The 13,294-nt window shown below is 40.6% G+C and overlaps 1 protein-coding gene across 2 annotated transcripts in view; it reads right to left on the bottom strand.

The window, feature by feature from the left end:
- Positions 1-3,688: 3,688 nt before the first annotated feature.
- The window catches only part of CCDC88C (coiled-coil domain containing 88C), a 97,440-nt gene continuing 87,834 nt past the window's right edge, over positions 3,689-13,294 (bottom strand). The window contains exons 25-30 of one of the 2 annotated variants that reach the window (XM_026079556.1): positions 10,844-11,026; positions 10,393-10,461; positions 9,636-9,704; positions 8,437-8,729; positions 7,194-7,409; positions 3,689-5,968 (exon numbers count right to left, since the gene is read on the bottom strand). In XM_026079556.1, the coding sequence (XP_025935341.1) occupies positions 4,955-5,968; positions 7,194-7,409; positions 8,437-8,729; positions 9,636-9,704; positions 10,393-10,461; positions 10,844-11,026 (1,844 nt within the window). In that variant the 3' untranslated portion in view covers positions 3,689-4,954. The remainder of the gene's footprint in view (positions 5,969-7,193; positions 7,410-8,436; positions 8,730-9,635; positions 9,705-10,392; positions 10,462-10,843; positions 11,027-13,294) is intronic. The other variant, XM_026079555.1, reaches the window with a different exon arrangement.

Genomic DNA, 13,294 nt, shown 5'->3' with positions numbered 1-13,294 from the left:
ATTCAAAACCCGCCTGGACACGATCCTGTGCAATGTGCTCTAGGTGACCCTGCTTGAGCAGGGGGGTTGGACTAGATGATCTCCAGAGGTCCCTTCCAACCTCAACCATTCTGTGATTCTGTGATTTTCACTGTCTTGTCCTCAGTAGAATCCAATTTCCTTTAAATCTTTTTTTCTTTAAAAAAAAAAAAAAAGTTAAAAAATAAACTAATAAACTGTTCCTTTCACTGACTCAACAGGGATACGTCCAGGCAGTCTGCTATTGTGTTCCTCACTTATCCATGTTACTGTTTAACAGGACTCTTAACAATCCTCCAAATCTGAATTAACTTCAAGTGTATGTCACATTTCATCACCTGACATTTCACTGTCCTTAGGACCCRTGTTGGCCTTTAAGGACTTCTCCTTTTGCACAGCATTTAAACAGCAGCTCTCTGTTGTCCACTCTTGTTCTCTTTATACTTTTGGAGAATTCCTTACCCCTGGAAAAAACATGCAAGTTTTGCAAAATTTGCCAGAGCTTCACCCACAGTCACCTCAAAACTAATGCCAGCACTTTCTTAAACCATAATAGTTTTTCTCATCATTTTCCAGCTGATACCACACTCTCTTGTGACAGCCTCTAGTATGAGCTTTAAAGATAGGCCTGCAAGGCACAGTCTATTTCTCCAGTCTAGTGACTCTTCATAGTGATAAATTGATTCATTGTTTTTAGTAACGGAACTATTTCACTCTGCACTGTCCGCTCAGGTTAATTCTGCCTAGTACTGGTGATCTGTAACAACATTCTTAAGTTTTCCACCTTGTCTTGAACATCTCCACTGCTGGCAGGATCAGATTCCACAACTCTGATCAGCAGAGAGGCAATCGTCAAGATAGAATTTCTTGGTGAAGCTTACCACCACTGACAATTTTATTTTTCTTTTATTGGTGCATTTAAAAAAAATGCAAAAACACAATTCAAATGCTTGAAGTCCAGTTATGTTATTTTTTTCTTTAATTATTAAAAGTTGTGTTAATCTCTTACCCTCTTTATATTCACTATAATCCAGGTTGTAGATCAATCATCTCACATCAACTAACAATTTCTGCAGCATGTTTTTGATGTCTTGTCTTAATTTACCTTTAGCTGAACTTTTAATATGACCCCACACATCTGGATGATCAGAAATAATTTCCAATTGGACCATGCACATTGGTGTGTCATTATTCTAAACTAAGTATTGTTATCCATTTATACAAAGGACTCACACTTGTAACTTCCAATATTAAAAATAGCTTCCATTTTTTATTCCTCTTTTGGAGATTTTATGTTCAAATCATAATTAACTGAAATAATAAAAAAAGATCTGTTCACTTCACAGCCAGCTCCCAAGTTTGAGGAAGAGCAGTAGAATATCCCATAGGAAAAAGGTTTTCATGACAAGATTTCTCTGCAAAGGATCTGGGCTTCAGATTTCTTGATAAGGAGATATTCTGTCACTGCAGAACATGTGCTTCCTTAGAAGTAGTTTTTACACAGCAGCAGCTTTTTCTTTTTCTCCTTCTTCTTGAGAATACCCTGGTCATGTAGAGCATGCAACTTTAAACAAAATTTCCTTTGCTTATTTCAGAGTTTGAACATATAGCAGAGAGCGAGTATTTTCACAGGCACGAGCACTTGACTTCTTAAGAAACCTATCAGCCTGCCTAACGATCTACCTGGGATGGGATCCCCTTCAAAAATCCATCCTTTAATACAAAACTTGATCCACAGAAATAATGAGCCATGTCTATAAGTTGAGATACTCCATTATTGAACAGCGATTCATGTTACTTGAATTATTACATTCAAAGCCACTCACAGCACTATGTAGCACACAAAAATAATAACCCAATCTCCAGAGAGCAGGCACTTCCCTGTATCTCAGGAAATACCAGCATCCTACAGCCCCGGCCATGCAAAGGGTGAAGAAAACCTGGTGTGCTGAAATCCTAGGGCTCCTTTGGAAAGAGATCCCCTTCCCCAAGGCTCAGCACATACCAGAGCACAGGTCCAGCTGAAGGTGTATCAGCTCACTACCATTATCTGCCATTTCCATGGTTGGGGCCCAACCACTTGACCACACAAGGCCCTACACTTTGAGACTCTGGGGACTTCTAAGTTGTACAGATTGAAATAGCTACAATTTCATTGCTGTTCCCCTTTTATTCTTGGAAAGAATTGAAAAGCCTGAAGTGGTTAGGCTACTCTACCCCTTCCACTTTTCCCTCCCAGGAAACTGTCTCTTGGCAGCTTTTGCCACCTCACGTTATCTGGCGTCCCACAGGATCTTTATCTGCCCAGCTCCACTCGCACAAAGACCGTAGGATTTGCTGACTACTCTCTCTCTCCTTCTGTAAACATAATTGATTTCTCTCCCAGGCTAGCTGTGACCCAGAAACACCCATTTATCCTACTGAAGACTGTCCTGGGTACCCCAGTAAGGCAAAGAGCAATAACATCTTCACTATGGGCAGGCCCTGTTCTCCCTCCTGCTGGATCCCTTACCTGGTCACGTAGCGCACAGTGGGAGCCCTCTGCAACAAAGGTCTGGGAGTCAATGACTCTATCAAAGAACAGTTGAAAACAATTAATTAATTAATTGAGCAAAATGTAGAATAACTGCATCTGTCCTAGCAGGAGAGTCACCTTTACTGAAACTCTCCTTAAAGTTCTCATGAAGGCCCAAGTGGTACATACAGCACCACGTGTTTCAACAAGTAGCTGGAAGTGGCTTTGCTTTTAAAGTTTAAGATTAGTTGTTCTGTGTTAATAGTCTGTATTTAACATTATGTAGTACATTCCAAGTGGGGAATAAGTATTAAGTATGTTTTTATTCAAACTCACTGGTACTGATAAAGTAATGAGTAGGTATCATCCCCCCCCTCCCCACAATACCACATTTGTAAATAATTCAGAACACGACAATTCAGGTTTAAGTGATCAGGCAAGTATTTACAGCAAAGCAGATCTAAAATGACTGTTTACTCACAGATTATCTCCTCAGCAGTTTAGCCTGCCAGCTATCAAGCACATGACTTGAGAAAGGAAGCAAAACAAGGGAGAAAAACCTGCCTTCCACCTGCAGTGATCTGGCAAAATCAAAGTGGAGAAGGAATTTCTGGAAGAGAAATTTCAGTTCACAGAAAACACTGAAGATGTTTTAAAATTGCTGTATATCACATCATTTTAAATTTATCACTAAACTATGGCTTGCAATTAAAATAGATAAGGCAGTAAGTCCTTTTAACATTCTCTTTGTGTCTGAAGATAAATAACTTTTCACTTTTGTAAAGTATCCTGGAGAGTTTAGCATGAAACAGACTCTATAAATGCAGACTTGTTCAAAATCAACAGTGTGCTTGGGCACTTTTGAGGTGGTCAGAGAAGCTTAAATTTAATGGTCTGCTTCTACAATGACCTGGAAGCCACTTAATTTGCTTGATTAATCTTCCTATTGTCCTCAATAAGGTAGTTACAATCAAAACGAAAGATTTCTGATACAGCTTTTATGACATTATAAAAACAAATGCAACTATGCTGGATAGGAAAATGAATCAGTATTAAGTGAGGTTTACATGAAGCGACTGCTGACAGATCTCCCTCCAATACCATGAATCCACCTCTGCCCCCGCCCCCCAAGGAAAAAAGTTAAAAGAAAACAAATTGATGTTTTATCTTTATTATAAACAATTTTGTAGTTTCCAGAATGTGATTACTACATACTAGATAACAAAAACATCCTTAGTTTTATCTTTTACTAGATTAAATCAGAACCAGAAAACCAGAAATATTTATTATCTTTTAGGTATTTAGTCTACCGTAAGAAAAAAAAAAACACATTTACAAACAAAGAATTAAAAATGCACATTTGATCATATATACATAAGCAGCTGATGAAACTCTGGACGGACAGTTACAAGGAACTTCTTTGCACATAAATAGATTTTTAAAAGTATATTTCTTTCACGTGTATACAAAATTATTTTGCTTTTGATACTGAGCCAAGTTCTCAGAGACATAAACAAGGATTTTCTAAGAGATGGATTCCCACATATTACTTAGGATGTGGGCAGTCATGCACCCAAGGATGTAATAATACAATTTACACAGCATTCCTATACAATACTTGAGCTCTTTATATACATACTTACAAGTCACTTTTGTACATGAGATGCCATCTTTGCAATTGAAATGACATCTCCCCTGAAAAGGCTGTTAGTTCCAGTGTTTGTATAAAACAAAAAACAAGTTTCAAAAGGCAGCACCACCAACCTCTCTGTGCTTGGACAGTCCCAGTGGGGAAGGTTAAGATGTGACCCTCGAATTCTATGCTTTGCATCTCTAAAAAGGGGCTGTGGTGAGGAGAATTGATTTTAACAGATCTGTGGCTAAAGCCACGCACTTTTGCTCTTCAGTTTTCTCTTTAAGCTACTGCAAGTGGTTGGTTCTGTCTTCTGGGGAGAAGTTTGGCTTTTACATGACCTTTTCAGTATGGTTTAAGTTATTTATCAGGGGGCATGGGGGGGGCAGGGCACAGGACTCAGCACACATGTGACCTGTGAAACTCTTCTTTAATGCAGGTAGGAGGGGTGCACAGTGCTGTGACGACAGGGCAGGCCTGATTTTTAGAGGACCCTGCAGGTGTCTCCTGGAGCAGGGAAAGCTCAGCATGTCTGAGAATCAGGTGCAAAGCCTGCTGTGGGATTAGGTCAGGTTTCCACTCTGTTTTAGGCACAATAGTGTCACAAGAAGAGCCAGTGTTTTGCTCCTTGTTTCTTTTAATCGTAGAAATTACTAGAAAACAGTAGTTGGAGAACATTCAGGTCAGTGTGCAGGTGACACCCTTTAAGATCTAGCACAGCGTCTAGATGAACACTATGCCAGACACCGGCAGCGCCAAACATATATACTACCAGCTGCATCTGTGGCTTACACACACCCATACTCATACCAAACTGTTTGCTGATCTCCCTGGGGGTCCGAAGAGCCAGGAGTGCTGTTGGAGCTGCTTCCTCTCAGAGGTTCCTCCATAGCCCCAGTGCTGCATTCTGGCAGCTTACCCTGGCACTTGGTATGGAGGGCATCCCCCTGGCCTTGTCCCAGAGAAGTATTTCCGTCAGTGCTACTGGGAACAGCTCTGGCAGGGGTCACTGTGGCCACCTCCCCAGGACGAGGGGCTGACTTGGGCTTGACTTTAGAGGGAGTGTGGGGTGCAGATGAGTAGTGTTGCCCAGGGTTCACTCGCTCCTGTTGCTGCACATTCAGATTGCTGGTGGATGCAGTGGGTGAGGCAGAAAACTGATGGAAGGAGAGCGGCCTCTCGTCTTTCGGTGGGGCTAGGGAAAGGCGCCTCACATCAAGCTGCCGACAACGAGAATCAATACCTTGCAAGGAACCTGCCACCTTTGCAGACTGTGGCCTCTCTCTTAAGGTTGCCTGGGAGCTGGTTGGCACAGAAACCCTAGAGGCCTGACTGACAGTGTCCTTGCCTCCACGCAGGTCTGTTGCTGACTTCTGGGGGCTCTCCTGTCTGTATGTCTCCGGGCTGGTGGCTCTGAGGAGGTCTGCAGAGGCTAAACTAAATGCCCTGCTCACTGATGTGCTCCTTCGGCTTGTGGTTCCAGGTTGTTGCGATTGTGCCATCTGCCGCATCCCACTGACAGGCTGGTGCTGTGGTGTATGAGGAAGCTTAAGGGACCCCTGGGAGTTTGTCAGAGGCTCGGGTTCAACTTGTCTGAGGTTTGGCTTCACATAATTCCCAGGCTTAGACATTCTTCCTTCTTCATTGGCAATGGTCATCTTTACAGTTGGAGAAACATGACTAGCGGGCATCTTAGCAGCCTCCTTTCTGGACGAATGAACCAGCAGGCTTCCAGTAGCTGAAGGCTCATTTGGTTTCCTAAAATAATCACTCAGCAAATCATCTCTGCTACTGGAGGTGTCCTGGTGTGAGAAAATATGCAAATGACATTAACAACAATAATTTTTGTGTAAAGAATCATGCAGAGCTTTGTGGTCAAACAATTTTCTCTCCCACTCATTTGTATATAGGGACCCTAAAGACCCAAATACAACTATGGATTTTATATCTAAAAGCTGGGAACAGATGATAAAAATACTTAAAATGGATATATATCCAAATCAAAGAGTTACATACTCATCATAATTAGATTGTGACAGCCTTGTTTGCCAGATTAATTGTCATAAATTAAAAAAATTCATCTCAATAGCAACCTGGGCAGCAGCTCTTTTGCTTCCTTTGACATCAGCAATTGTCATCACAGCATTAACGCCATATTAATGACATCAGCCATTAGTATCAGCAGGTATCAGTGATGGCCTGTCATTTTTAAGGATGCAATTCCTCTGGATAACACTCTACTGTAACATCAGGGATGTAACAGAGTACCTAATATTGTGCTAGCATTGCAAGAAAGATTAATTGCTTCTCCATTCATTCCCCTCAGCTCTCACGGTCAATATACTACATCTGTTAAAGGCTGCATGTACAATACACTGAAATACACAAAAAATAATTACAAAAATAGAGAAACAATTTCTTGCCCAGAATTAACTTGAAAATTTCAAAGTCAGACAATTACACTGGCTGTAAAAGAAAATGTATAATGAAAGTTCCATGGGAACAGTCCATGCAAACCATCAGCTGCCACTGACTATTAGTATGAGGCATGCTGGGAATAGTTAAAGGGCAAGCTGGCTGTATGAATAATGTGCTGAAACGAGCTCATGAAGTTTATTTCTCTCCTCTTCTTTAGGGAGCAGGCTAAGGCTTAATATATTCATTTCATTAGAGTTCCAAAAGTTTCATCCAGTCACAAAACTCATTTGCTAGAAGTGAACACTATCAGTGGTAATAGTGGTTAAAATACAGCTAGAAAATTTCTATGCTCAACTAAATGTTAAAGGGTTAGGGTTATTTTTAAACTGCTGTTGCGCCCAATAACATTACAGAATTACTAATCCTCAAAAAACATTACGGTTATGAACAAGCACTGGAAATTATGAGCAATTAATGCAAGTGAACTGGCAGCCTTAGTCTTTAAAGTAACAGCCAAGAGTTACAATATGCTTTTTATAGGTATTAACATGCTAGCAAAAGCTGTGGTAAGTTGGAAGCTGTTGCCTTCATAGCAAGAACAACGGATACCCTGGGGATATACAGTGAAGTAGATCTCCTGTTTCCCCTGCCTGTTCTGTGCCTCACGCTGTCAGGACATGAATGACTGAGGACCAATTCGAGTGACTGTGAAGACTCCTGATGGAGGGAAGGACATAGGGAGTGGCAAGAGGGATACAGTGCATCAGCTTCTAACAGAAATTGGTGCAATGAAATCATTTCACTCTCATTTAAACTGCGCCGACACTGAAAAGGAACAAGGATGACAGAAAGAATGAAAATGAAGACATGGTCAGGTAGTTACAGACAAAAAAAAATCAAATATTAAACATGTCTAAAAGCTAAAAAATGTACTTAGGATAAAATGGGATTAGGAGACATTTAAATATTGGTCTGAAACTCCAAGGACCAGAATTCACTAATGTCATAACATGGTACAGCTCTGTTGATTTCAGCACTGCTACTGAGGCATTCATGAAACAGGAACATCTGTTCACTTACACCATCAGTGAATTGGCTTAAGACATTAACATGATTGATACTGCACCACTTCACTACTAAACAGCATGTCTGAGCAGTAAGTGACAAATGTCATCTAGAAAACAAACATTTCATTTCTGATAAAGCACTTCAGAGTGTGGCATATTCTTGCTGCCACTGAGCCAACAGAACAGTGCCAATCAGCACACGAACACACAGTACGGGGAAAGCACTGGGAATGTCCTTCAGTAAGGAGAATACTATCCCAAATGTGGCAACAGTATTTTCTGATCAGGACATGTTTTTAAAAACTGCCTATTTTTTACTTCACTTGAAAATTACTGTTAGCTTTCATTTCTAATTACAGATAAAGCAGCTGAAAACTGCAGCTGTGAGCTCTGTGACTTCAGATTAATTCTATGGAAAAACACGTAGAAAGCTTACCAGTTCACAAATTAATATACCTGGAGCTCAGAACTGGTGACATAACAGGAAAGCCTAATCACAAAGAAGTCTTTGATTTCAAAAAGCCCCAGCAGTCCAATATATATTAATTGCAATGAATTACCTGACCTGCTATAGGCAATATAGCAAAATAAATTAACTGTGCTGTGTTAAAGTTAATTTTAGTTCTTGCAACTGCTTCATTCATCGAATTATCGATTTGCAAAATTTGATCGCTCTCTGCAAGTTCCACAGGTATTTCCTAGTTTGCTTATGCCCTCATCCCCCCAAACCAGCTCTGAACAGTTTTGTGGCATCTGAGATGGGTTATCTAATTCTGTTTACTTACACTTGGTGGGGATAGCCTGTTGCTCTCTTCCAGGAACTCTTCCAAAGTTACCATCTCACTGCCAGGTGAGGCAGACCGTTGCCTGCCTGTGTAAGACTGGGCTGGAGTACTCTGAGGTATATCGTAAGAGGTTGAGCCATTCCTGTGGAATTCATGCCTGCTGGTAGGGCCTAAGATGGCTGAAGCAGAGTGAAAGGAATAGTTGTCTCGGAGCAAGGCTGGTGCCTCTCTGCTTGACACCATATCTTCACTGCTGAGGCTCTCAGTTCTACCATGGATATGGTCTGAGGAACCTGAGGAGAAGCATAAATGCCATTAAAAACACTCTTTTCCCCTCATTTTTGCAAACTTCTCACTGAGATATGAGCTTTATGATACAGGGCCATTTCCACAGAGTAGATACAATTTTTCTCATTACTTTCTTCTCCCACAAAACTCAATGAAGTCATAACTCTGAAAAAATCAGAACTAATGAATGTCTTACAGCACAAAGAATAGCAGTAACTCAGATAAGGAATTTTATCTGTGTGGCCAGGTCCTCAACTGTAACTGAGGAGTAGAAAGCAATACTAGCTTTGCTTTCTTTCTGTCCACTGGGGCAGGTCAGTCCTGAAGTATGAACCAGTTCCTCCAGGTTACGTGGCTGTTAGTGGCCCTTGGTAAGTGAAACAGCAGGAAGGAATTGACATAGAACAAGAAGTGCTCAAATAGGACCTCTTTACCACCTCTATGCCACTAGAAGTTCTCCCATTCTTGACTGTGTGTGATCAGAGCACCTGAATCTGCCAGTGGTAAAGCAGAAAGTGTATTCTGCCACAAAACCGGATCTGGTTTACCCTTCGAAGACTCAGAATTTTAGCACATCCATATAACACGTTGATTCAAGCTGCATAAAAAGAATGGCAGAGAACTGTTTTTATAAAAGGAGTTTGAGTGGCCTGCTGCTTCCCACAATATGATGCCAGACTGAAGCAAAACTAGACTTTGTCTCCAAATTCACCCCTTGCCAGAATCAGTCTTAGAAAAATACTTCTTATCAGCAGTGTTTCAATTCCCCAGACAGCCACGTCCAGATTACATAATCATTACAATTTCAAAACAACAGTCTTCAAATTTTTTTGGAAGGAAACCAGTATTTTGCATATAATTTCATGTAATTTCACTTCTTGTTTGTCAGCACTTGGCTCTAAAAGCTTTACCTTTCGAGTTGAGGGGTGAGCTACTGCTGGATGCATTTCTACTGCTCTCTGAACTGTCTGGCCTGGGCACTGAAAAACAAAACTCCATTAATTCAAGCAGAGCTTGAGTTTCTTTAATTTTCTGAAAGACTTGCCTATGGCCAGCCTTCTAAAAATAGGACCTAAATCACTTTGGAAACATTAACAACGTAATATGCGCAGGATGACAAATGTAATATACACAGGATAGCAAAGGTTGGACACAACAGAAATCGTTCTCATTTTTTAAGTCAGTTGTTCAGGAACATCTCATTTTCTCGCTCATTTTTTGCACAAAGAATTATGTTCTGCACTTTGCTTCTAAATCAACTATACACAGAAAGGTACTGCTGTGCCGCTGTTCGTGTGTCCCGTTCTGTCCCTCCCCCCCGCCAAATCTTTTATTGCTGATTCGCTCCTTTTGGGAAGAAATTAAACTTTGTTTGGAAAAATAAGTATCAAATCTGTAGGAAATGCATTAAGGTAACTTTCGCTGTGGCAAGTCAATTTGTTTCAACATCAGCATTATTTTTGAAAATTTATTTTGGGAAAACATACATTAAAAGCTTCTCAGGAGAAAAATGAACTATTTAGGTTCACATTCCCAAAATGCTTTTGTGTTACTACATCTCATTCTATCATGTTTATTTAACTAAAATGCTCCAGGACAGTTCACGTGGATGCAATAAAACAAGTCTTAATGTAGAGAGTAAGAGCATTCTTAATGCTTCAAACTTACCATGTTGCCTGGTGCTTGCAAACTCCACCTCAGGGGACTGCTCACAGAGATTATCTCCTGAACTATAGCCTAGAAAGAACACAAAACTTAAACAGACAATATTAAACACAGGAAGGTCAATCCTTCAGGTGGTCTGAGGTGATCGAGTGGGTTTATAGAGCCAGTACTGGAAGAGCAGCCATCCTCTAACCACCACTATGAATCACTCGGCAGGGGACCAGGGCAGAACTGATTAATACACGCTAACGTGGTCTCTCAAGTTGAGAGCATTACCAGAGTAAGGAAACCCTGTATCTGATCAGTTAAACCACTGAGCAGATAAAGCAGGAGCAAACATACTCCCGGGCTCTGTCTTTTGAACTTGATCTCCACTAAAGGCTATGTTTCACCCAGGCAGGAACTACAAAGTAGTCTGATTTGTACAAACTGGTAGATCAAATGCAGCACACACCTTTTGGTCTGCTCTGGAGCCTGAAGATGGGGGTGGAAGTGTGCAAGTGAATAGCTGAGGTAGAGTAAGTCCTGGAATCCAGCTCCGCACAGCAGTGCTTTGCTACAGAGTCTGCTGAGATTTCAATGTTATCATTGCTGCCTCCATGATGGGAATTCCTCTTTTGCTTTAGGTCCATTAGCACTGAGGGAGGGAGAGGTAAATGAGTCAATGACAAATAGCACAAGGAGACTTGTATTTATCCACCCATATAAACACGACAAGCAGGCACAAAAGACTGCACAACAGAGGCGCTACTTTTGCAAGCTTTTCCATTAACAGTTCACTATTGGGTAGGAAATTTCTGCCACCAGTTTTTCAATCATGTGTGCTCTCTCTAAGGTGTGGGAGTGACAAGGGCTGCTTAGTGCCAGTGGGAAGGTTGATATTATACATGCAACAGCTACCGTGAAAGGAGGAAGAAAAGGAACAAAGATGTGAATGCAGAAAAAATAATTGAGGTGTGAAATTTCTTTAACATTGTTCCTTGCAGGCATATTTTATAAGCACTTACTTCAGGAATTAAGTAGAATAAGGAAACAGTAACAAAAGTCACACTCTTACTCAAAGAGAAACAGTCCTGATTTGGAAATTATCTAACATGATTGACATACTAAGCAAATTGCTTTCAACTTTACATCTTTGCTGTGGTAAGAACTCATTCTCTACAGGGTTAAAACTCTGCTGCTCTTATGATGGCTTTGCTGCAATGATTTTTAGGTGGAATTCCTGGGCCCTTAGCAGGAGAGCAACAAAAATTACCTGCTAGAATATTATTTAAATTTAGAAAGCTGAAGATATCTTTCCTAGTGATGAGGCAGATTAATTAATTTATTCAGTTTGCATCTAACAGTTGAAGGCACACACAAAATGGAAGAAAATTTAAAGAATTTACTATAGGAAACAGCCTTAATGAGATGCAAGATACTAGTTTCCCATGTATTTCTTTGAAGAACATGTGTAATTAATAGTAATTAAATGCTGAAAACAAGCGGAGCACAGTGGTCAAAACAAACAACTTGCAGAAACAAAAGACAAACAGTTAGTTCAAAGCACAGAGCAGCAGCAAAGCTGTATTAGAGAAATAGACCAAGTTACTGTCGACTTAGATGACTCTTGGAAACATGCTTCAAAAACAACGTCTTCTGCTACAGTCTGTGTGAGCCCCCTAGCACAGGGCCTGCATGAGCTCACAGCATTGAGACTTATAGTGCTCTTGTAGTGGCAATTACAGGCTAAAGCTTGGCTTTAATAGTTTGTATTTCTAATGGACTTTGAAGATGCAATTAATCTGGCATCTATGGAACGTGTTAATTGCCCTTGAGATAGACAATCTCTACAAATCCAAAAATGGGCAGCAACAGGCTGCTGTGCCAGCGTCCTTGGTGGTGCCACAGAGGGCCCACTTCTCAGAGTCAGAAGGGAGGTGAGGTTCTCTGGTCTCTCTGCCGAGCTCCCCTGTAAGCGTACTGCCTGGCACGCATACGCTTCGCCAGCGCTGAGAGGGGACTGAAGCCGCACATTCATTTCAGAAGCCACCAGAGAGTGGCTACCAGGCAATAGATCCACGATGCATTCTTACTCTTACAAAAAAACCCTCTCAAAATCAGAACAGCAAAAACTTAAGCCTTATGCCCAATCCAAGATGAATTTTCATAGCTGGAATTGTAAAACCTCTCTAAATATCAGGTTAGAATTCAAATATCAAAACACCTTGTGGAGAATAATTTTCCCAGCAGCTTCCATTCTATATTCAAAGCTAGACTATTTGAAAGCAAAGATGTTAAAAAATTGGCATTTTTACATTTAGCTGCACAGAATATTGGAAACTTCTCCAGTATTTGAAAGTGCTTATATGTTAGGTTTGTATTTTAGTAGGACTAGAACATTGTACAAAGCATAGCAACAGCAGGCCAGTTCAACATTTAACTGGACATGATGCAAGTATGTGATTGCAAGAAAATATTGAAGCACGTAGCAACTTCACTTACTTATAACATGCACCACAGCCAATATACATACGCAAACTGTATGCCATGAGGTCCCCTAAGTGTGCTGCATTGAAGAAATGATCCACAGTGTGCAATAATCATCTTCTACAGGAAAACTTAAGTCCATGTTCACTAATCTGTGCTTTTATTTAGAGTATTGTAAAGACATGCTGAGTGTTTCCTATAAGGTGTGTGTTCTTTTAAGGTACGTGGGATTTTTTTAAAAATATTTGTCAGAAATAAATGAAGATAAATGCTAAAGAAAAGGTGTTAGAAATCTCCCAATTCCGAGAAAGAAAGAGGTTCATTAGGAGAGGATGGGATGTCGGAAGATGACCAGAACCGGAGTCGATTAGAGAGAGACTGATGATTCGATGGAGACTTAGGAGTCTTTTCTTTATCCTTGATTTTGCTTCTCAAA

The sequence above is a fragment of the Apteryx rowi genome, unplaced genomic scaffold (assembly GCF_003343035.1).
Source record: "Apteryx rowi isolate R43461 unplaced genomic scaffold, aptRow1 scaffold_5, whole genome shotgun sequence".
NCBI classification, from domain to species: Eukaryota; Metazoa; Chordata; class Aves; order Apterygiformes; family Apterygidae; genus Apteryx; species Apteryx rowi.
This window is presented reverse-complemented; position numbering and strand designations above follow the sequence as displayed.